Source organism: Ictalurus furcatus, chromosome 29 (assembly GCF_023375685.1).
Source record: "Ictalurus furcatus strain D&B chromosome 29, Billie_1.0, whole genome shotgun sequence".
Lineage (NCBI taxonomy): Eukaryota > Metazoa > Chordata > Actinopteri > Siluriformes > Ictaluridae > Ictalurus > Ictalurus furcatus.
Genome location: NC_071283.1, coordinates 5,172,729 through 5,196,282, shown reverse-complemented (window position 1 = coordinate 5,196,282; position 23,554 = coordinate 5,172,729). Strand labels below are relative to the sequence as shown.

Sequence of the window (23,554 nt, the reverse complement as noted above, 5' to 3'; positions counted from 1 at the left end):
TGAATTGTGGTGCAAAACTTGAGCGTTGTAGAAATGGGCGATTCCATTAATTATGCATCGAACCCACACATTTTAAATATATAGACATCTAGATCTATGAGATAGATCACAACAACCAACACCAATTATAGGTTATATGGTTACAACTCTTAAAACAACCTCTTCAATGGCATCAGACCTGTGCCCGAGATCGATCGGTTCATTTAAGACGAATTTGGAGTAGTATTTCTGTTTAATATGACACTACAGATGCTGCTAAGGAGCTAATTATGTTTCATTTGATCATTTTCCCCATAATCAATCACATTTTTGTGAGAATTTATCAATTATTTATTTAAGCTATGCTGTACTGTGAAAAAGTATTTCCTGATTTCTTCTGTTTTTGTGCATCTCATATACTACATAGTTTTAGATCTTGAAACGAAATAAAACATAAAAAGGCGACATGAGTAAACCGTTTTTATTTTTTTATTGAAGCAAAACAAACAAAAAAAAAAAGTTATCCAACACCCATGTGAAAAACTAATAGCCCCCTTAAAGTTAAAATCCGTTTGTGCCAGCAATAACTGCAACCAAACACTTCATATAACTGAAGATCAGTCCTTCGCTGACTTTTAGGACTATGACTTACTCCTATGCTTTGGATCATTGTCTTGCTGCATAATCCAGTTGCGCTCGAGTTTCAATTTACAGACTGAAGACTGGATATTCTCCTTTAAGATTTTCTGGTAGAGAAATTATTGCAAGTTGCCCAGGCCCTGAAGCAGCAAGGCATCCCCACACTATCACACTACCCCCACCATGTTGACCGTAGGTATGGCATGCTTTTTGTGGAATACATTTTCACACAGGGCCAGTTGGCATTGGATAAGTCTTTTGCTTCAATAAATAACCATCATTTAAAAACTGTTCTTTGTGATCACTCAGGTTGCCTTGGTTTTATTTTAGATTTTTATTTTGTTGTAATTTCGGAAACAATTTAGTATGAAATGTACACAAATACAGAAGAAATCAGACAAATACTTTTTCACAGAATTGTAGCACATTTTGTTTACAACATTAAACCTTTGTTCAAAGCAATTATTTTTTTACATTTCTATACAGATAAAATGCAGTTTTGCATTGTTTATGATTCAGAAAAAGCTCAGCCCACTCAAATTTTTTGAGGTGGTGATTGAAATATATCAGTCTGGGAAGGGTTACAAAGCTATTTCAAAGGCTCTGGGACTCCAAAGGACCACAGTGAGAGCTGTTACAACGCTCGAAATAGCAAACGTTTTGGTCGCATATGCTCCCGAAATTTAATCTGTGCGACCTGAAAATATATTTACGAGCATTTGTGAGAGTGCAAATAATTGTTGTGGTGCAACCCGTTTTCATTTCTCTACAAAACGTCCGCTAATTATTGCCCAGTATGTGCCTGCTGTGAGCTCATACAGTGACTGTTCCACCGTTCTATCAAACATTTAATAACCAATTAAACTTCATCTTTACATCCTTAACTTTAATGCAGATTTTAGTTTGATTAATATTAGCCGTCAATCACTCCCTTTCACTGCGCTCCATTGTCACGTGAAAGGGAGCTAACTAGCATGCAAAATGTAAACAGCTGAAGAGAGAAGATGAAAAGAACACATTTCTTTTGCAAGTCGCCTAAAGTTACAGATAATGTAACTCATGGAGTTGGTGATGGCAATCATTTGGTGAATGCGGATCCACCAGCGGAAAAAAGGCTTACAGTTTTGGCAGAGCTGAACGTGAAATTTAACACCACCACCATGTTCGATGCCTCAGCCTCAGTGAAGAGACAGATAGAGGAGGGACAGAGAGCCAGAAGACCAAATTTCAAATCCTGGCCACAGGATATGTAAAGTAGGGCTGCACAATTAAGGCCAAAATGATAATCCCGATTATTTTTGATCAATATTGAGATCTCGATTATTTATCACGATTATTAATTGATTTTAGTGACAACGTTTTTATTGCACATCTATTAGGTTTTCTCATGCCACATTATAACACACAAGTAGGCATGAGAAAACTTGAGCTGGTCAATTATGACAGAATTTAGGAACATAGTGTGAGCCATGACACATTCATTTACCTTCTGATAAACTAAGTTTAATATTTTCAGTTCATTTTACAGACTGTATGAAAAAAACAACCGTTAACCTGTTCCGCCTTGTAAACAAATACAATAAACATCAATGTTCAGTCTTTGAAGTCTGCTCCTCTTAAATATATTTAAAGCTACACTATTAGACATTTTCCACTGTCATGGTTCTGGGCTGGAGTCAGTTCTCGAACCGCTCTGCATATATTGTGTATATATCCGAATAATCTCATATAGGATGTGATTGGGTGAGTTCATTTACCCATCAGATGCAAAGCGCTTTAGTTTAATGGTGTTCATTACTGACACTCCGATCAGGATTTTTACAGACGGTACGATCCAGATACCAATCTTTTTTTGTTTAAACTTTAATCAGGAGTTCATAAACAGTTAAATGTAAGCTCTCTGCTCGTGGTCACTGTTAATTGAGTTAAAATAATAGCAATGAGATACTGTTGGTTAATTGATAAATAAACAAGCATGAAATATTTATTTTTAAATATCTTAAAAACAATAAATAGTCCTAATTAAAACTAGACTAACACAAAAATGATCCATATTAGGAAAAAGGCTAATAGACTTCTAAGGAAATAGCGAACTAAGCTTAATGTCAAACTGATATTAAATGCAACCTATAGTAATTAAACATTATTTCATTTCTTATTTTATTTATATTTTACGAAACTATATCTATTTTTTTATATTAAGTGATTTATTTATAACTAAGCACATTTTCTGTCTTTACATTTTAGTAGGTTTTTTTTTGTTTGTTTATCAGTTTTAGATGGGTTTCCCCAGTACAGTGTTCCATGTCTGCTGATAACGTTATGTTTTGGGGGGGTTAAATCAAAACAGAGAAACTGGAGTTCACCTTTCTAGTGATATCTGGCAACCCTGAGTTTAAATGAAGTGAATTAGAGTTAGTGAAGGAGAGCGGCAGTGTACTGTATGTTTACAGACCGAACAGTTGCTACTCTTGATTATGATTGGTGAGGAATTTTTTAATAAAGAAGTCTGAATTAAACCCAACTTGTAGCGTTAGCATTATTATTAATTTACTCCGCGCGAAGCCACTGTGTCTATACGAGCAGGTGCAAGTTTAGGCCATTTTGCGGGATCAATAAAAGATGGCGGTTTGTGAGATCGGGAAGTTGAAGCAGATGATCTACAGAGTTAACTGTCATCATAATGGCTTCTCTGCACTTATAAACTTTGATTTATCCAACAAAAGAGGTAAGGACAACATCAAAGGAACTACAGGCCTCTGTTGCATCTATAAAAGTCACTGTTCATGACTCCACTATCAGAAAGACACTGGGCAAAAATGGCATCCATGGAAGAGTGGTGAGGTGAAACCACTGCTAACCCAGAAGAACATTAAGGCTTGTATGAATTTTGCCAAAACACACCTTGATAATCCTCAAAGCTTTTGGGAGAATGTTCTGTGGACTGATGAGTTGAAAGTGGAACTGTTTGGAAGACAGGGGTCCTGTTACAACACAGAATTCCACAAAAAGCACATCATACCTATGGTCAAGCATGGTGGCCATCTGCCTGCTTTATTTTGCATGGCATTTTTGTAAATTATGACTGTAAATAAAAGGGCACAGCATATAAAATGTGCAGCTGTTTTTTTTTTTATTTCACTGGATTTCTGTAGAGTTTACATTTAAACTGAAGCACACAAGTGAAAAACACAAAGTAAAATGGAATTGGATGAGGTAGTGGATAATCGTCAACAACAACCATACTAAGTAAGGCGGTAGGGGCACGGTCGAGTGTCAGCTGTGGACATAAAGAAGGTGGGTCGAACCGGCAGGTAATGCGTGATGATTCTCATCTGTGTCTTATTAGCCCGAGTTTACTTATGCATGTCTTTTTTGTGCCTTCAGAGACTACCTTGAGCAAGAGACTTGGCATTTGGCAGAGCTTGTGAGACACACAAAAACACACACAAAGAAGCATGAACTTGAACCTGACGATGCGAACGCTGCGAGTTTTTGTTGTATTTTGATGCCAGTGTGGAATAATTCAAGCTAGAAGAGATACTCCACCAAACCCAACATCAAGCGCTCCTTGACCTGTGCCACGAGCAGCCACTGCGCTTTAAAGCCCTTGCATAGGAGCAGGCTGAGAGCTGGCGGCATAAGCGGGACACAGACCAGATCATGGAGCTAGTGGTACTGGAGTAATTTGAGCAAAAGCTCGATTCCCAACAAGAACGGCAAAGTGGGTACAGTGCTACAGGCCTGTGTACCTTGAAGAAGTGCAGCTGACAGAGGTTACTTGTTTATTGCCCCCCCCCCCAATCCAGTCCCCCCCCCCCCCAATCCAGTCCCCCAGTCCCAACTTCCCAGAACCAAGGTGCAGGGCCCGTCCGCCCCAGATTTCATCCCGCTATTTCGCAGGTTGGGCAGGTCCGCAGGCTTGGCAGGGAAAGTCGGACATTCCAGGCTCAGTGTTTCTTCATGGAAGTGGGAATACTGAATTGGATCCCTGACACGCCATAGGCTCCCCTGATCAAGCAGGAATGTATTGCATGTCAATGAGTATACAATGGAGTACATATCAGGCCTTGGTCCATCGAAGCCTGATTCAATATGGGGCATTGGGAAATTAGTGAAGGTAAGGTATGTGCATGGGGATGTTCATGAACAGCTTTTGGTGTCAGTCAGTATTAAATTCCGGAAGCAAAAGCATAAAACGGAGGCGGTAGTTAGTCCTCGCCTCACTCATCCACTATTTCTTGGGACAAACTGTCCAGGTTTTCAAACATTAGTTAGGTAGATGTTTGTGGATGGGTCCTGTAGCATCAAGGCACGTTGCAGAATATGTGCAGCATTGGCTGAGGAGGCGGTTCCGTGGCCATCGACATCAGCTCTGCATCAGGGAGACACAGGCTCTTCCCCTCCACCCTTGACAGGGATTCCCCTCTGGGATATCCCCTAGGAGCAGCCACAAAACAAGACCCTAATGCATATTTTTTCAATTATTATGGATACTCAAACTAGGGTAGAGACGATGCAGCTGCTAGTCATGAAAAGCCATAGGGAACTTCTGTTCCATGCAGCTCATCATAACCCCAAGCCAGAATAAAACACTGAACCATCGTATGGCTTGTTTCTATTGGCCGGATATTTGCGGCAATGTTCTCCGGTGGTGTGCAGCATGTCAAAAATCTAAGATGGTGAATCCACAGGACACGCCAAAGGCACCATTTCGCCAGCTTCCATTAATCGAGGCGCCCTTTGAAAGAATTGTTATGGACCTCGCAGGGCCATTAGAAAGGTGCACAAGAGGATACTGCTTTGTGTTAGTCCTGGTGGATTACGCAATGTGATATAGAAGTGCCTCTGCACATCTCAGCATGCAGTGTTGTGGAGGCACTCTTCAATGCTATCTCCTGTGTCAGGATACCAAAAGAGAGAATTTTACATATTATTGGAGATTAAATCAATTTGCACCAGCATTTTGCACTGGGTTTTCCCCATTCAAATTTTTGTACGTCGTTAAACAAAACTGGGACAAGGGGAAGATTGGGAAAATGAAATTCAATACATTCTTGACCTGAGAGCAAAACTCCACAGAATGGGGCAATTAACACAATAGAATTTGCTACCGGAACAAGAACGTCAATCGCAGTGGTATAACAGGGGTACTCAGGCACGCCTATTTGCACCAGGAGATAATGTACTCATTTTGCTACCCATGTTGAGCTCTAAATTACTCACAAAGTGGCAAGGACCCTTTGAAATCACACAGCGAGTCAGAAGTCGACTATGAGATCAGGAGAACAGAGAGTCAATACACTTCACATAGACCACATCAATATCCTGAAACCATGGAGAGGGGCGGTTCCTGAGGCTTTGGTGACGGTGGTTCCTGAGATGGAGAAGCTGGGACCGGACGCAAGTGTGGTCTAAAAAGTTCGGCCCAATTCACTCTGGTCCCCTGTGGAGATCACTTCTCACCGTCCTAGACAGCACAGATTGCCAGGGTGCAGGAGGAATTTTCTGATGTGTTTTCACCTCTATCTGGTCACACAGACCTCAGTGAACACCACACTGAGACTCTTCCAGGTGTGGATGTACGTGGCCACCCATTCCAGTTGCCTGAACACAAAAAAAATGTGGTTCGGAATGAAATCAAGGCTATGCTCAACATGGTTGTAATCAAGGAGTCCCACAGTGACTGAAGCAGCCCAGTGGATCTGGTGCCAAAGTCCGACCAGTCAGTCTGTAATTACTGAGTTAATGTGTTTCAGAAACACTCACTGCTAACAGGTAACTGCTAACATAAAATCAAAAACAAAGCCATGCAATCTCCATGGAAAAACACTGGCAAAATGGGTCATACTAAAGAGCACAATGACTTAAACGTGGCACTGCCATAGGATGCCACCTTTCCCACAAGTAAGTTAGGCTGGAGTGGTGTAACACATGCCACCACTGGGCTCTGGAGCAGTGAAAATTTGTTCACTGGCATGATTAATCACGCTTCACTATTTGGCATTGTGGTGGACGAATCTGTGTTTGGCTGATGCCAGGAGAACGCTGACTACTGGAATCCCTAGGGCCAACAAGGATAATGGTCTGGGGCTGTTTTTCCAGGGTGTGTGCTAGGCTGTGTTAGTTCCAATGAAGGGCAATATTAATGTACACAGACATTTATGACAATTGTATGCTTCCACCTTTGCAGCTTTGTGACCTTCACGCTGTTCCAGTACGACACTGCCCCTATGCACAATGCAAGGTCCATAAAGACGTGGTTTGACGAGCTTGATGTGCACGAACTCCAGAGTCCTGACCTCAACTGCACTGAACATCTTTGGGATGAACTGGAATGCTGACCGTGATCCAGCAACAGTGCTTCTCAAATCAACATCAGTGGCCAACCTCACAATGCTCTTTTGCTTGACTGGGCACAAACGACCACAGACACACTTCAAAATCATCTAGAAATGCTTTCCAGAGGAGTGGGGGCTGTTATGGCAAGAAGTGGATTTTTTTGGTGCAAATTTATTAAAAATCATAAACTGAAATCAGAGTCCTGGTGATTCAAATCTGCTTTCGTTTTACAATGATGGAGCTTTAATAAATGGTTTGATTTGTCCGACATGCACTGTGAATCGTGGGACCTTAGACACACATATTAGGTATGTGCCTTTCTAAATTATGTTCAAATCAACTTAACTTGCCATAGGTATTCCAGTCAAGTTCTAGAGACATCTGAAGATAAGCAACGCCAACAAGCTGCACCTGAGCACAATTTAGATAGACATATTGAAATCTTATTTCAGTTTAATTTTTAATAAATATTTTTTAAAAAACACCATTTTAAACACCATCTTTGCCATTTTAACTTCATTTTAAATGAAATCTTTAACACGAAGTACGCAAAACCCGAAGGGGTCTGAATGCTTAAATATTCCCATTAATAATCTACAGACATAGCCACCTTTGGCGCACTAAGGTTACCCTCTTTTTTTAACCCCACAATATTATCAATAGACCCCTTTGCTGTTTGTAAACAAAAAGAGATGCACACAAACGGGTTTCAAAAAGACCCGGGTAGGCTTGTGACATGACAGTACCTTTCTAATCTGACCGAAGAACCCATCAACAATTTTATTTAGGAAGGATATTAGGTTTGAGATTAGCTAAAATGTTATGCATTTATTAATATGGATTGCCACTAAAAGACAGGAAGTGACATTCAGCTCCCTTTCAACACTTTCAAATATAAATACATCTCATAGAAACTCTAAGCACTCATACCAAAGAGAATTTTAAAGCACGCAAGTCTTTTCATGCTTACAACTTTAATGTTTGTGAGCAGGTTCGAGTAGTAATGTTTTACGATAAGACGTTGCTGTGAATCCTGAATCTGGAAACATTTAGTTAACTAAAACTTTCTTCACAGCGGCAACTACTCAGTAAGAACACGGACTAGCTATCTAGCATGACAGCGCCAGTTTCTTGATGTAGATTTTAGGCACGCTATGCAAGTGTGTTAAAGCAATATAAATTAGGCATGATAACTAACTAGCAGATAAATAATCCTGTTGAATTCATCGTTAGCAAGTCAACTACACTGATATGAGAGTTAACTGCTTACCCAAGATGACTGCAAAGACGAAGCGCCCCCAATCAAGTCATCTCTTCTAACCGCCTGTAACCACAACCGTCTTCTGTTAGCTTGGAAAGGTGTGTGAATCAATAGCATGTGGTAAAAACTATAGTGTTTATGAACACTTTTCTGATTCTGTCACCAAAACAGCACAACGCAGCGTGTCAGAAAACAAATTCTGATGAGCTGTTAAAAAAAAAAAAGAAATAAAATCACTATGGACTATAGACGTTTCAGCTACCAGAAGGCGCGGTACACAATGCACAAAAGGAATTATTGGGGGGGGGGGGGGGTATTCATGTTAGAGAATACCATCACTAAATGAAAGTTGATACGCATGTCATCTTCGTATCTCTTGAGATCAGTGTTAATGCGGATTACTTTTAGCATTTTATCTTAATACACCCTGGTGATACGACCATCACTGAGGCAATATGAAGCTTGATACAATTAATAAAACGAGAACAATACATTCTGCAAACATATGACTGCTCGTCCAGAGCTGCTGATTCGCAAGCTAAATTTCATTTTCTAAATTTAAAAAAAAAATAAGTAAATAAATAAAAAAAAGGTACTATTGTAAATATTTAGCACGTTCTATGATTTTAAAACAAAAAGTCAGAAAGAAAGGTCCTTGAACATGTCATGCTTTCTACAACAAACAAAACTGGTGGTGGTGGGTTTGTTTGGTGGTTGTTGTTTTTTTTTTAAATAACAAGAATCAATATAACATCTTGAAGCACATAAACCTTGCTTTACCTGTCTGGCTGGCTTTACACAGTCCAGTACTGACATGTTGACATGTCACTTACTGTCCAGTACACAAGCACAATCAGATAAGTAAATAAACCCCATCTGATTTGCATGAGAACTGTTCTGAAAGTCGACATGCATGCACAGCAGGAAAGAGCAAACAAACAAAACGTGCTGGGTAGTGTTAAGCAATCCCATTATTTCAATAAAAAAATCATAATAAACCTTTTCACAAGCATTAATAAATAGAATAGGTATCGCTCAAGCACGAGCTACTTACATTTTAAACCGAACCGGTATCAATGAATACACAGCACGTGAGTATGTTTCAGAGCAGGAATTACGACATCAAATCTATGGACAAACCGCAAACTGGGGGATTCAAGGAAACGTGCACATTTCCAGAGGCCATTCCCAGCGTGTGGTTGTCTGAGTCACAGCACATTTAGCAAAACTCTGCTGTCGGAGCTCTTGTGTTTTCGAAAAAGAGTTATATAGAGAGAAAAATAAACCAGAATTTTCGTTGCGCGTTAACGTAAAGCAGGAATTGTGTAAGACACACGCGCGCGCGCGCGCGCACAGCAAAAGTTTATGCAAACACGGTTGCATGCAATCAGATAACATTTAGCAGCTTTGCAGGAAACAACCCCTGCACGAGCTAAATAAGGCCGGGGGGGGGGGAAGAAAAGAAAAAAGAAAAAGTGACAAGAGCATACTCAACTGCACAAGTCATTGCGTGCTAACTAGCTAGCTTCGACTGACCACACCATGATAATGCATGTTACCTTCCTCACAGCAAAGGCACTTCCGTCGAGTTTTTAAATTACACTCAAAAAACAATACGCATATGGGTCTTTCTTTCTTTTTTTTAAATAACCACTTTTCGCATGGAACAAAAAAAAGTTTTCAACTTTCACGCAAAATTCGCAGAAGTGCACTGCGCTCAGACCACTTTATGGCAGGAAGGTTGTTTCAGTCGACTGCGCAGGCGCGCCTGCATTATAGCACTATGTTGTTAGCCCGGAGCACTATTTAGCACGATTTAGGTCCCGGCTGGGTGAACACAAATCTACTGGCTTCTCTCCTGCGCTTACCTGCCTTGTCCTGAAGGCTCCATACCGGGCCGATGCCACGATGCCTTTTGCTACTTATGCATGGGTTCCAACATGTCTGCCCTAACAAAATAACCGATTCCACATTTGCTCTTTGCAAGTACAGAGCTGTTCGATGGCCCTGAAATGCAGTTTCACTATCCGTCTGCAGAGTTCAAGCTCGGCCGTGCGTACCCTGACGCCATATTTCCACGACTATGTGGGAGTGCCAATCACTGCTGCTACGGCAACTCGTTCAGTACATCAGGAAGCCTTAAAGATAGGCGACAGACTAACCCCAGACTAACCCCAGAATTATACAAGTTGCAGAGGAATGTTTTCTAATAAATAAATAATAATGAATTAAGTTGTACTTTTCCACGATAAAACGGTTAGTGAGAATGAATGAATGAATGCACTTGTGCAATGAGAGTAAAGATACTCTACTCTAGAAGAACTCTGGTGTACAGTGTTATACTGAGGTTTTTATTTGAGACAAACCAAATGAGAGAGAGTTAGAAAATATTTTGATATTCCAAATAAAACTATTTAGTGACACGTGTAGTGGAAAATCAGCTTCTCCAAGTGGTTTAAGATGCCCAAAATGAGACTTTTATTGGAACTCCACAAAAGGCAAGACATCTACAAATCATCTGACAATTACAATCAATGCTCATGCTTTTATACAGTACTAAAACAATTTTTCTTTTGATCACATTTCTGATGTCTCGCCACAATTATGTTTCTTTCTCCACGTCTTATCGTTAACTTTTTAACTTATTTTTTTAACAGTTTTTATTTTGCTGATTTACGTAATGGATTTTAACAGTACATCTTAAGAAATCACTAACAAGATGTAGGTAAAAAAAAAAAAGAAAAAAGATACAAACTTAAACTCAATGTTTACTCAACTCAAAGTTCTTACAGAGCAAACCTTCAACCCCCAGTTAACCTAATTAGCTGCAAAATGTTTCTCCAGATGTTTCTTTTTAGTAACACTTACTTTTCCAGCCTTTTGTTGCCCCGTCCCAACTTTTTTGAGACGTGTTGCAGCCATCAAATTCAATTATATATATATATATTTTTTTTAAATGGTACATTTACTCACTTTAAACATCCATACATCTTCTATACTGCTTAATCCTCTTCAGGGTCATGGGGAACCTGGAGCCTATCTCAGGGAGCATCGGGCACAAGGCGGGGTACACCCTGGACAGGGTGCCAATCCATCGCAGGGCACACAAACACATACACACATTCACACACTACGGACACTTTGGACATGCCAATCAGCCTACCATGCATGTCTTTGGACTGGGGGAGGAAACCAGAGTACCCGGAGGAAACCCCCGCAGCACGGGGAGAACATGCAAACTCCGCACACACAGAGCCCCGGTGGCAATCAAACCCCCGACCCTGGAGGTGTGAGGCGAACGTGCTAACCACTAAGCCACCGTGCGCCCGCAGTTTAAACATTTGATATGTTTTCTATGTTCCATTGTGAATAATCTATGGGTTTATGAGATTTGCATATCGTTGCATTCTGTTTTTATGCATTTTATTTTACACAGCGTCCCAACTTTTTTGGAATCTGGGTTGTAGATGAAAAAGATACATTTGTAACTGAGGAGCATGTGCTCAGTGATCTCACTAAAATGCTCTCACCAGCTTGACATACATTGATTTTAGATTCTATGATTAATATACTGATTTCTTTCTTATAGCTCATACATTGGTCACACATGATTGGATCTTACTTTTGATTTCTTAACCTTAACATACTGATTTATTCAATGATTTCTTTAATATATATACCATTTGCTTTAAAAATATACCATACACCATGTTGTTCTTACGTTTTTGCATCACTCCTCTTTTTTCAGTAGGATACTTTTCCCCTTTTGCCATTCAAAGACTTTATTTATGCTTCAGTGTTGTCCACTTTTGACGAGGGGATGTTATGGCAAGCCGTTTTAGCTTTTAATCATAGAAGTGTAACAAGCCATAATGTATTTTTTTTTTTTTTTTACCAGTAAGAATACAATTTTCACTTGTAAAAATTAGAATTCAAGATTTCTGCAATTCAAGTTTTTAAAAGTCAGAATTATAGTAAGCTGTTTTAGATTTTCATGGCTTTCTTGATATCAGGAATTCAATTTCCACATGCTGTGAAAATTTCATTTCTACTAGTAAAATTCTCTATATCAAAATTGATATTTTTACTATTAAGAATTTCATTTCCAATGGTGGAAAATACAGTTTAACTAGTAAAAATAAAAATTAGAATTTTCCATCCATCCACCTTCTATACCACTTACTCCTTTTCAGGGTCACGGGGAACCTGGAGCCTATCCCAGGGAGCATCGGGCACAAGGCGGCGTACACCCTGGACAGTGTGCCAGTCCATCGCAGGGCAAAATTTTAATTTTTAATTAGTAAAATAAATTACTAGTTGTAATTGCAATCACGTGAAAATGACATTTCTTGATATCAGTCATTTCTTTTTAACAAGTGGAAACTGCACTTCCGATTCCTAGAATGGAATTTTTACAAGTGAAAATGAAATTATGACTAGTAATTATTGCATTCTTTATGGTAAGGATAGCATTTTGAATAATTAAATGTACTAATGATAATGAGCTTCATTTGCATGTGAATATGAAGGCGGGATCATTTGCTTTGTATTTTTCTTAAAGAGACGACACCAAGCAACATGTATTGACTTTTTTTTTCTTTTTAAGTCGTTTTCAAAAGAGAGTACAGCTTACATATTAACACATTGTGCGGCATACGTAAGCATTTTAAATTGTTTTTAAAATTGTTCAAAATGTTTTGCAGCAGCTTAAAAGAAAGTGCTTCAGATTTGTCCAGGGTGACGTGCACAAGATTAGGCCATACTGTTTTAGATTCAAAGTTTAGCTAAACGCTTTGGCAATTTCGGAATTAGTACATTGTCCAAATTATAAGGCGAGTCAGAATAATTGAAAGAAATTTCCAGCAAGGCAGCTATTGAGTCCTGCATGACGTTGGCATTATTAGTTCTCTCATTGTTAATCTATGTCGTATTGAGCATTATTTGAGCCTGGAAATGTTCACCAAATTGTTTGAGAGTCTGACTGCATTACAATCTTTCCATAATTGCTAGTAATTGCTTGCCATCTGCTTCATAACCAGCATAGTAGCACTTCAAGAACCAAGAACATGTTTCTACATTTTTTCTACATCTTCAAGCCAGTAATCCACTGACATCATAAACTGTTGCATCCTTCTTTTGTGACGCTTTTCCAGACCTGTACTGTAACTTCTTTCAGTTGTTGTTTGTTTTGGGGGGTTTCTCCATACAGTCTCCTCTTCAGGAGGTGAAATGCATGCTCAATTGGGTTAAGGTCTGGTGATTACCTTGGCCAGTTTTTCTCCTGACGAAGTCCTTTGTTGTGTTGGCATTGTGTTCCGGGTCATTGTCTTGCTCCAAGTCCTTCCCAATTAGTGCGGATGAATTTTGAAATTATGACAGCATGTTTCTGGAGACTTCTGAATTCATTCTGCATCAAGTTACATCATTAACAAACATTAGTGAGCTGGTTCCAGAAGCAGCCATGCAAGCCCAAGCCATGACACTACCTCCACCATGCTTGACCAATGAACTTGTATGTTTTGGATCATGAGCAGAACTTTTTTTCCTCCACACTTTGGTAGAGGTTAATCTTGATTCCAATCTGGCCTTTTGATTCTTACTGCTAATGAGTGGTTTGCATCTTGTGGTATGATCTCTATATTTCTGTATTTCTCAAAGTCTTTTTTGAACAGCGGATTGTGATACTTTCACCCCTGTCCTGTGAAAGTTTTTGGTTATGTCACAGACTATTGTCTTTGGCTGACCCTGTTTGGTGTCTGTTTGTATTAAGATCAATATTGCTAAAACATGTTAGTCATGTTATCAGCATTTAATAGTACAGTATATTTACTAATTTACTACTACTACTACTACTACTACTACTACTACTACTACTACTAATAATAATAATAATAATGTCCTCAATGTGTTTATTATTAAAGTTAATTTATTGTTAGTCCTAGATTATGTGGAGCATCTGCCATAGAAATCCCTTTGTATGAGCTGTATAGAAACAATTAGATAACTTTACAACATAGCTTTTGAATTCTGTATAGATACAATGAAGCACTGCAGAGATATGACCTCACTTTTTTGGTGGGCAATTTCACAGTCAGTGTCTGCCACTCATCTCACACTGTTGTGTAGTACACTTTATGTAGTCTTGCATACTACAATATGGTAATGCACCGTGGTCCTGGAGAAGCATCATTTCATTCTGATGTATACTAGCTATATAGAGGAATGACAGTAAAAAACACTTGACCTGACTTGATACTACATTGCAGATTTCAAAAGCAATACATGACTTTAAGGTGGCAGTCTCCAAGGAATCCCTCCAAAAAAAAAAAAAAGAACTGAAAAACAATCAAATACTTTAAGGAAAAATAGGGGGGAAAATGTTACAATAATTTGGTTGCACCAGTGTGCACACTCTTTTATAGTTGGGGATGTGGCTGTGTTCAGAATAAACCAATCTCAAGTTCAAAAGTAACTATCATACAGCTATCATCAATGAAATTATTCTGCTTAAACCCAAATAAAGATCATGTTTCTGTAGGTTTTTCATCACATCTTCTTGATTTCATCTGACTGATGAAGCCATGGTCTGCAAAGAGCTTACAAAGCATGCGTGACATCTCAACTGTTTAAAGTTATGGATCAGGAGAGGGATATAAAAGTATTTCCAAAACATTAGATGTACCATAGAACACCGTAAAGACCATCATCAACAGAGAAACTGGAGCACCACAGTGATGACGTCAAGAACAGGACGTCCCTACAAAATGTATGAAAGGACAAAACAAAAACTTACCAGGGAGTCTGCGTTACCTAGAGCAACATTTAAAGAGCTGCAGGAATATCTGACAAGTAGTGATTACTCTCTGCATGTGACAACCTCTTATATTCTTCACGTCTAACAAAGTGTGATAGGGTCTGATGAGACCGATTCCAAAAGGTATAATTTCATAATTCCAAAAGGTATGTATGGTGCAGTGCTTAATTATGTTGGCTTGACAAATCCTAACTATATAATCAATCTAATCCACACTACAATATCTATCTATCTATCTATCTATCTATCTATATATATCTATCTATCTAATCAACTCTAGAATTATTAACCCTCCATCTATCTATTCAACTATAGAAGTATCGGCACCCTATCTATGTAATCAACTCTACAAGCATTGGCACCCTATCTATCTATCTATCTAACTAACTCTATAGTTATTGGCACCCTATCTATCTATCCATCCAACTCTACATGTATTGACATCCTATCTATCTATCTAACTCTATAATTATTGGCACCATATCTATCTGTCTATTCAACTCTACAAGTATTGGCACCCTATCTTTCTACCTATCTATCTATCGATCTACTCAACTCTACAAGTATTGGAACACTATCTATCTGTCTCTCTTTCTTAAACTGCAAATTACCTTCAGATTTCAAATTGATAACTATTTATATTTTCAGACTGACCTTATCAAGCCAACATCAAAGTTTGTGGTGGCAAACTTTACCTGTTTAGTTAGAGGTGCTTGCAAAGCAAAGCATCACTATTGTTATATCACATACTTATTGTTATAATCATTATAATTATTCTTATTCTTCTGGACACAACTTTGTCTCATAACTCGTCCTACACTGTTTGTGAAATTGTGGACCCCCACTAACTCCCACACCGTCAGTGACACTGACATGCATGACGTGTCCAAGTGTTTGACTTGGTCCAGAGAATTGGAAATACACATCATGTTTCTGAATTGTCACTGGAAATGTCCGGAAAATTGCATTATTTCAGGCACATAGGAAATAATGGAAAAAATTTGGGACCCCCCTGACTCCCACTCATTGAGAAATCAGTAGTAGGATCCAACAAGCCATAAACCGAGTCTAATCACCAGACTACTGCAGCCATGTCATACGTCAGAATGATTGGATCACTGAGGAGAATTGCATTATGGGGGTTGACAATACGCTCAACTCCGTGTGCAGAAATACGTATTTAATTGAAATCACATGCAAAATATGTGGAATCACAAAACTACTGCAACATATGCATATGTGATATACCAAAACACTCACCTCAATGAAAAGAATTGCATTATGGGTATTCTAGTGGTATCACATGATGCCACTTGACCTCACCTCCACTTTAAAGGGATTGTTCACCCAAATATGAAAATTCTGTCATCAATTACTCGCCCTCATGTCATTCCAAAACCATAAGACTTTCGTTGATCTTTGGAACACAAATGAAGACATTTTAATGAAACCTGGGAGATTTCTGTCCCTCCATTTACAGTCCATGTAACCAAAACGTTCAAGCTCCAAAAAGAGATTACGATAGGCATCGTAAATATAATCCATGTGACTCTGGTGCTTTAATCCCAATTTTAAGAAGTGATACGAATGCTTTGTGTGTGCAAAAATACTAAAATTAAAAATATCTTCACTTCCGGATATATCTCTGATGCACACGATACATGAGGGTTTTGTTGTTCCTTACTTGAACCAGAAGATATAACTAAATCACCCCATCTTATCCACCTTGCATTGGTTCCCAATAAGATTTTGTACTAATTAAAAATTACTACTATTGACCTATAAAGCACTGAATGGTCTCACATTGCAATACCTAATCGAACTTTTGGTCTTTTATGATCTGCCATGCCAACTTTGATCTAAAGGTACAAGCTATTTGTTGGTATCTTGAATAGTGAAGGCTACAGCATAAGCTTTCTCTTACAAAGCCCCCAGTAAGCAACAGCCTGCCGATTAGTGTTCGGGACAAAATTTTCTTAGGTAAAGGAGCAGATCTAGAGGGTTCATGGGTATAGAGTGTTTTGGTGAACTGGGATGTTTGGATGCTGTCTCTCCCACTGTCACATGTTCACTTAGGTTTGTTGACGGTAGAGTGGCTGGCCGCTTTATGTCCCAGGGCACCCTCATATCTGTGTTTACTTCTGGCTCCGCTTTTATTTATATTGTCATTGCTAGTCTTGCTGAAGTCCCTGTTAGCACTCTGCACACAATGTACATTGTCATTGTCCTTAACCATTATGTGACAATAAGCATATCTAATAATCTGTGTCTCTCTGTTTTCCTTTCTCTCTCTGTCCCTCTCTCTCTCTGTCAAGCTACACATGCTACTTATGAGTTACCAGTGATCCTGACCTTTTCTGCTCTCTGGACCTGCCTGATCCATCCTGATACCCTACTTCTGAGTTCTCATCACTTGGAAACCACTCGCTGCTGAGGATGGGATACATGAGATTACTTTGGATGGTATCACTTAGGGGGCACACGGTGGCTTAGTGGTTAGCATGTTCGCCTCACGGGTCCGGGGTTCGAGTCCTGCCAGGGCCATGTGTGTGCAGAGTTTGCATGTTCTCCCCGTGCTGCGGGGGTTTCCTCCGGGTACTCCGGTTTCCTCCCCCAGTCCAAAGACATGCATGGTAGGCTGACTGGCGTGTCTAAAGTGTCCGTAGTGTATGAATGGGTGTGTGAATGTGTATGTGATTGTGCCCTGCGATGGATTGGCAGCCTGTCCAGGGTGTACCCCGCCTTGTGCCCGATGCTCCCTGGGATAGGCTCCAGGTTCCCCGTGACCCTGAAAAGGAGTAAGTGGTAGAAGATGGATGGTATCACAGAAACCATGAAGATGGCGTTGGACTGTAACTGATACTAACACTTAGGACTGCAATTGCTATGATAGCTTTAAGACTGCAATTGCCACAAACAGTTTTGCACGTAAGTCTCCATCAATGAACCGCTGCTAACTTCAACAAAACAGACTTTATATTAAAACTATAATGAATTTCCTGGTTACACAATTGCACCTTTTGACCATATAGTACACAGTTATATAAGGAAATGATTTATAATTATTTATAATCTGGTGTCACCCAAATGAGGATGGATTCCCTTTTGAGTCTGGTTCTTCTCAAGGTTTCTTCCTCATATCGTCTCATACTGAGTTCTTCCTTGCCACAATGACCTCTGGCTTGCTCATAAGGAACCATTTAAAATGTTAAAATTTTATATCCTGAATTATATATTTCCGTAAAGCTGCTTTGTGGAAGCATTATTCAGGTCTAGAGGAGGCAGTTTACAGAAATATCCAGGCATGCAAAGAACTGGCACAGACTACAAGAACTGCATACGGACCCAATGGCATGAACAAAATGGTCATCAACCATTTAGAGAAACTCCTGGTAACCAATGATGCTGCCACCATTCTGAGAGAGCTTGAGGTCCAGTACCCAGCTGTTAAGATGATTGTTATGGCGTCTCACATGCAGGAGCAGGAAATAGGGGATGGGACCAACTTTGTCCTGGTGTTTGCTGGTGCTCTACTAGAGATGGCAGAGGAGCTGCTCCGAATGGGGCTCTCTCTATCAGAGGTCATTGAGGGTTATGAGATGGCCTGTAAGAAGGCTTTGGAAATTCTACCAGACTGCTTTTGCGCCTCTGCTAAGAACCTGCACGATGTGATTGAGGCCAAAGCCATGATCCGCACAGTCGTGTGAGCAAACAGTATGGAAATGAAGACTTTCTCGCCGACCTTATCGCACAAGAGTGTGTATCGATCTTCCCTGAGTCCAGCAATTTCAATGTCGATAACGTGAGAGTGTGCAAGATTTTGGGTTGTGTACTGCATGCCTCATCGATGCTGCATGGTATGGTCTTTAAGAAGGAAACTGAAGGAGACCTCAGATCAGTTAAACATGCGAAGATAGTTGTGTTTTCTTGTCTGTTTGACTGCATGGTTACTGAGACCAAGGCCACAGTGCTGATAAAGAATGCTGAGGAGCTGAGGAACTTCAGCAAAGGGGAGAAGAACCTGATGGAGGCCCAGGTGAAGGCTATTGCTAATGCTGGAGCTAACATGGTCGTAACTGGGGGCAAAGTGGCAGACATGGCATTACATTACGCCAACAAGTATCAGCTTGTCCGGCTCAACTCCAAATGGGACCTTAGAAGGTTATGCAAAACTGTTGGTGCTGTAGCACTGCCCAGAATGACTGTTCCTACTCCAGAGGAAATGGGACACTGTAGCAGTGTTTACCTGATTGAAGTCGGAGACACCCAGGTCGTTGTGTTCAAACATGAGAAAGAAGAGGGAGCCATTTCTACCTTGGTGATTTGAGGCTCCACAGACAACCTGATGGATGACATTGAGCGAGCCATTGATGATGGAGTAAACTAGGGCTGCACAATTAATCGAATATCGTAGCGATTACGATTTTGACTGCCCATGATTAAATGAACATGATCAACTTTGATATTAACGTTTAAAGATCGTCCTCCGCTCATAGAAAACTCCGCTGCAGATCAAATCAAGCGCTTCCTACACCACAGCCAATCACCATAGAGCGGCGCAGGGATGACGTCATTTTGTAGTGCCAAAACCCGGAAACGGAGTTAGGATTTTAGCCCTCTAGCGGCCAGCCTCGCTTCGAGCACCAGCGCTTTGCGCAAGGAGAAATCATGACATTAACATGATGCTAAATGGCACTACAGAGGTTGTCAGGGACATTAAACATCATCACACTGAACTGGAAAAAACTTCGCAGATAAACTCAGGGCTCTACAGTGCGACATTTCACTCGTGTTTGTGACTGAAAAGTATTTTGTGCGACTGTGAATAAATATTTATTCGCACCGGTGCGAGCGACCTGTTCGGAGTTGTAGAATACAATCGGAATAAAAACTACAGGAAGTCCAAAATGCATCTACAGTTACTTTCACACTGCATTTCATCTCCTCAGTCAACCGAACAAGTGTGAAAATACTGCAGAGAAGCCATTATGATGACAAGTAACTCTGTACATCATCTGCTTCAACTTCCCGATCTCACAACCGCCAACTTTTATTGATCCTGCAAAATGACCTTAACCCGCTACTGTGAGCTGCTCGTGTAGAAACAGCGGCTTCGCGTGGAGTAAATTAATAATAATGCTAACGCTACAAGGTGGGTTTATTTCAAACTTCTTTATTAAAGAATTCCTCACCAATCATAATCAAGAGTAGCAACTGTTCAGTCTGCAAACATACACACTGCCTCACCTACACTGCCGCTCTCCACTAGCTCTAATTCACTCCATTTAAACTCACGGTTGCCAGATATCACTAGAAAAGTCAACATTAGTTGCCATGGTTTGATCTATTCCCCCCAAAACACACTATTATCAGCAGACATGGAACACTGTACTGGGGAAACCCATCTAAAACTGATAAACAAACAAAAATAAAACTACTAAAATGTAAAGACAGAAAATGTGCTTAGTTATAAATAAATCACTTAATATAAAAAAAAGAGATATCATTTCATAAAATATAAATAAAATGAGAAATGAAATAATGTTTAATTACTATGGGTTGCATTTAGTATCAATTTGACATTAAGCTTAGTTCGCTATTTCCTTAGAAGTCTATTAGCCTTTTTCCTAATATGGATCATTTTTGTGTTAGTCTACTCTTAATTAGGATTCTTTATTGTTTTTAAGATATTTAAAAATAAATATTTTATGCTTGTTTATTTATCAATTAACCAACAGTATTTCTCATTGCTATTATTTTAACTCAATTAACAGTGACCATGAGCAGAGAGCTTACATTTAACTGTTTATGACCTCCTGATTAAAGTTTAAACAAAAAAAGATCGGTATCTGGATCGTATCGTCTGTAAAAATCCTGATCGGAGCGTCAGTAATAAACACCATTAAACTAAAGCGCTTTGCATCTGACGGGTAAATGAACTCACCCAATCACATCCTATATGAGATTATTCAGATATATACACAATATACAGAGCAGTTCGAGAACTGACTCCAGCCCAGAACCAAGACAGTGGAAAATGTCTAATAGTGTAGCTTTAAATATATTTAAGAGGAGCAGACTTCAAAGACTGAACATTGATGTTTATTGTATTTATTTACAAGGTGGAACAGGTTAACGTTTGTTTTTTGAATACAGTGTGTAAAATGAACTGAAAATATTAAATAATTGACCAGCTCAAGTTTTCTCATGCCTACTTGTGTGTTATATTGTGGCATGAGAAAACCTAATAAATGTGAAAGTGCAATAAAAATATGTTGTCACTAAAATCAATTAATAATCGTGATAAATAATCGAGATCTCAATATTGAACAAAATAATCGGGATTATCATTTTGGCCATAATCGTGCAGCCCTACACGATGACAGCAATAACCTATGACATAAAATTCTAAATTTGTGATGATTCAAACTTGCGATGATTCAAACTTGTGATGAATTTGTGATGATTCAGTGGGGAGGCCATTGTTGTCCAGAACACCTGAGAAGACACACACAGCCCAACCAGGAGACCAAATTGTCGTGGAAATTAGCAAGTAAACACTCACAGACCTCTGAAGTTCCTCTGAAGGTAAAAAAAAAGGGTTATTACAGAAAGATGGTTAATACAGGATAGAATAAATCAGGATAGATTAATAAGAGTGCTCTGGAGCGCTTGTGCTGAACCACTACTATAGATATGAAACGCAGAGCACGACACACTTTTGTGTACCGATAAGAAATGGTTTGAGGAAGTTCAAACAGGCTTTGTTTCAGGGTCTTAGAAGATGAACCTTGAACAGAAGAACATGTTTGTGTCTCTGTATAGCAGATAAACATTCTATACCGATCTAAGTGACATGACATGGCCTTCTTAGGTGTTATCCTCTGATGAGAATGAAACAGAACAAGAACAAAACTATTACAAAGTAAAAATTAATACTTTCCGTCACAGGTGTACCCCGCCCTGTGCCCGATGCTCCAGGTTTCCCAACACCCAGTAGTATAAGCGGTATAGAAAATGGATCTACATTTTATATTTCTCAATCAATCATTACAGTCTGTTGAACTAGGGAATTTTTGTAATATCCACTGAAAAGTTCAAAGTGTACGGCACAGCATTGTTTTGTCATAGGTTGATATAATCACACCTGAATGATGAGCCTACATACATAAACATCAAAAGAAAAACAGACTGCAGTTCAATCAAAATGTTCCAGATTATGGGTTTACCATATTGTAGTGTTACAACCTGGAACCTGGAACTGACTTTTATATTAAAGTGTGGGATCAATACACACTAAAATAATACGTAATACAATAAAAACACAATTTGTTAAATTATTTACAAAACAACAACAAAAACAAAAACATTACAGTTGTTATTTCATAAGTATTCATCCCCGTTGCTGTGAAAGCCCGAAGTTCGTTGGAGAGACACAAGGCCACAGCTTCACATTTTTAGTTTGCTCATGAAGAGTTATTTATTAGCACATTTTGTCATAATTCATGGCCTAAAGTTTTTTGTCCTGCTAGAAGAATAACAGTGACCCCGTGGGCGGTATGTTTGCCACTGCTGACCTAAACATTCACCGTTTCTCCTACAAAATATGCCGAATAGCGTCGTCACTATTTTCCGATACACGTTAATACGCACCAAGACTTTACTTTGGGATTGAACGACGTCACAGGCACGGGTTACTCTGATTGGATAAATCCACGCGAGCTCATTGAATATTCATGAATTTGTCTGGCATATTTCACATGTGATCATGTAGCTCTTAGAAATGACTTTGGGTCTGTTTTTGTTTGATTATTTAGGCTACGGCCAGCTTGCCTGACAACTCTAACGGTCAATTTTGATAACATGCTATAGCTTGTTATTGTTAGTGATTTTCAGTTGTTACTGAAGATGAATGTGTTATGTGTTAGCTAGCCACCTACTATCTAGTTAGTGCTAGAGAGTAATTGTTCCATTCAGTCTCCTTTGTTTTCTCCCATCTTTGTACAAATCTTTTTAGCTGGTATGGAAATGGTTGATGCAACTTCTGTCACCTTGATCAACCCCACCTACTTCCCTGGCAAGTTGTGGCGTTTGGTGAACGATCCACAGATTTGCTCAATCTGTTGGGACGCCAGCGGGGAAGGAATATTTGTCCATCAGCAACCCTTTGAAGCTGAAGTGCTATCGTCCCAAACCAGGCAGGTGACCGAGTACTTCAGAACGACGGACTTTATCAGTTTCGTTCACCAGCTGAACCTGTACGGCTTCAGGAAAGAACGCGCAGACCGTGACATCTCAGAGAAGCCAACCAACATCTCTCCCATTAAGGCCCAACCGCACCACTTTTACTACCCCTATTTCAAACGGGATAAGCCTGAGCTTCTGCTCAATATACAGCGACGCACGCCTCTCAACAAGGCCAAGCTCGCCGGGATAAAGGTCAACGGCCGGAAGCCAAAACTTTTCCATCATGGGATGCTGAATTCGACACAGGAATCCTCTGCCTTAATGAAAACAGG

The 23,554-nt window shown here is 39.6% G+C and overlaps 1 protein-coding gene and 1 pseudogene across 8 annotated transcripts in view; one reads left to right on the top strand and one right to left on the bottom strand.

Moving 5' to 3' along the window:
- Positions 1 to 10,470, bottom strand: part of map3k4 (mitogen-activated protein kinase kinase kinase 4) — a 73,904-nt gene extending 63,434 nt beyond the window's left edge. The window contains exons 1-2 of one of the 8 annotated variants that reach the window (XM_053619693.1): positions 9,717 to 10,072; positions 8,231 to 8,428 (exon numbers count right to left, since the gene is read on the bottom strand). Coding sequence is in view for 2 of the 8 variants with exons in the window: in XM_053619690.1 (XP_053475665.1) it covers positions 10,090 to 10,112 (23 nt within the window). In the remaining 6 variants the exon portion in view is untranslated. The other 7 variants (XM_053619695.1, XM_053619697.1, XM_053619690.1 and 4 more) reach the window with 7 other exon arrangements.
- A 7,827-nt stretch (positions 10,471 to 18,297) lies between these two features.
- Positions 18,298 to 19,643, top strand: LOC128604317 (T-complex protein 1 subunit theta-like; annotated as a pseudogene).
- Positions 19,644 to 23,554: the final 3,911 nt, after the last annotated feature.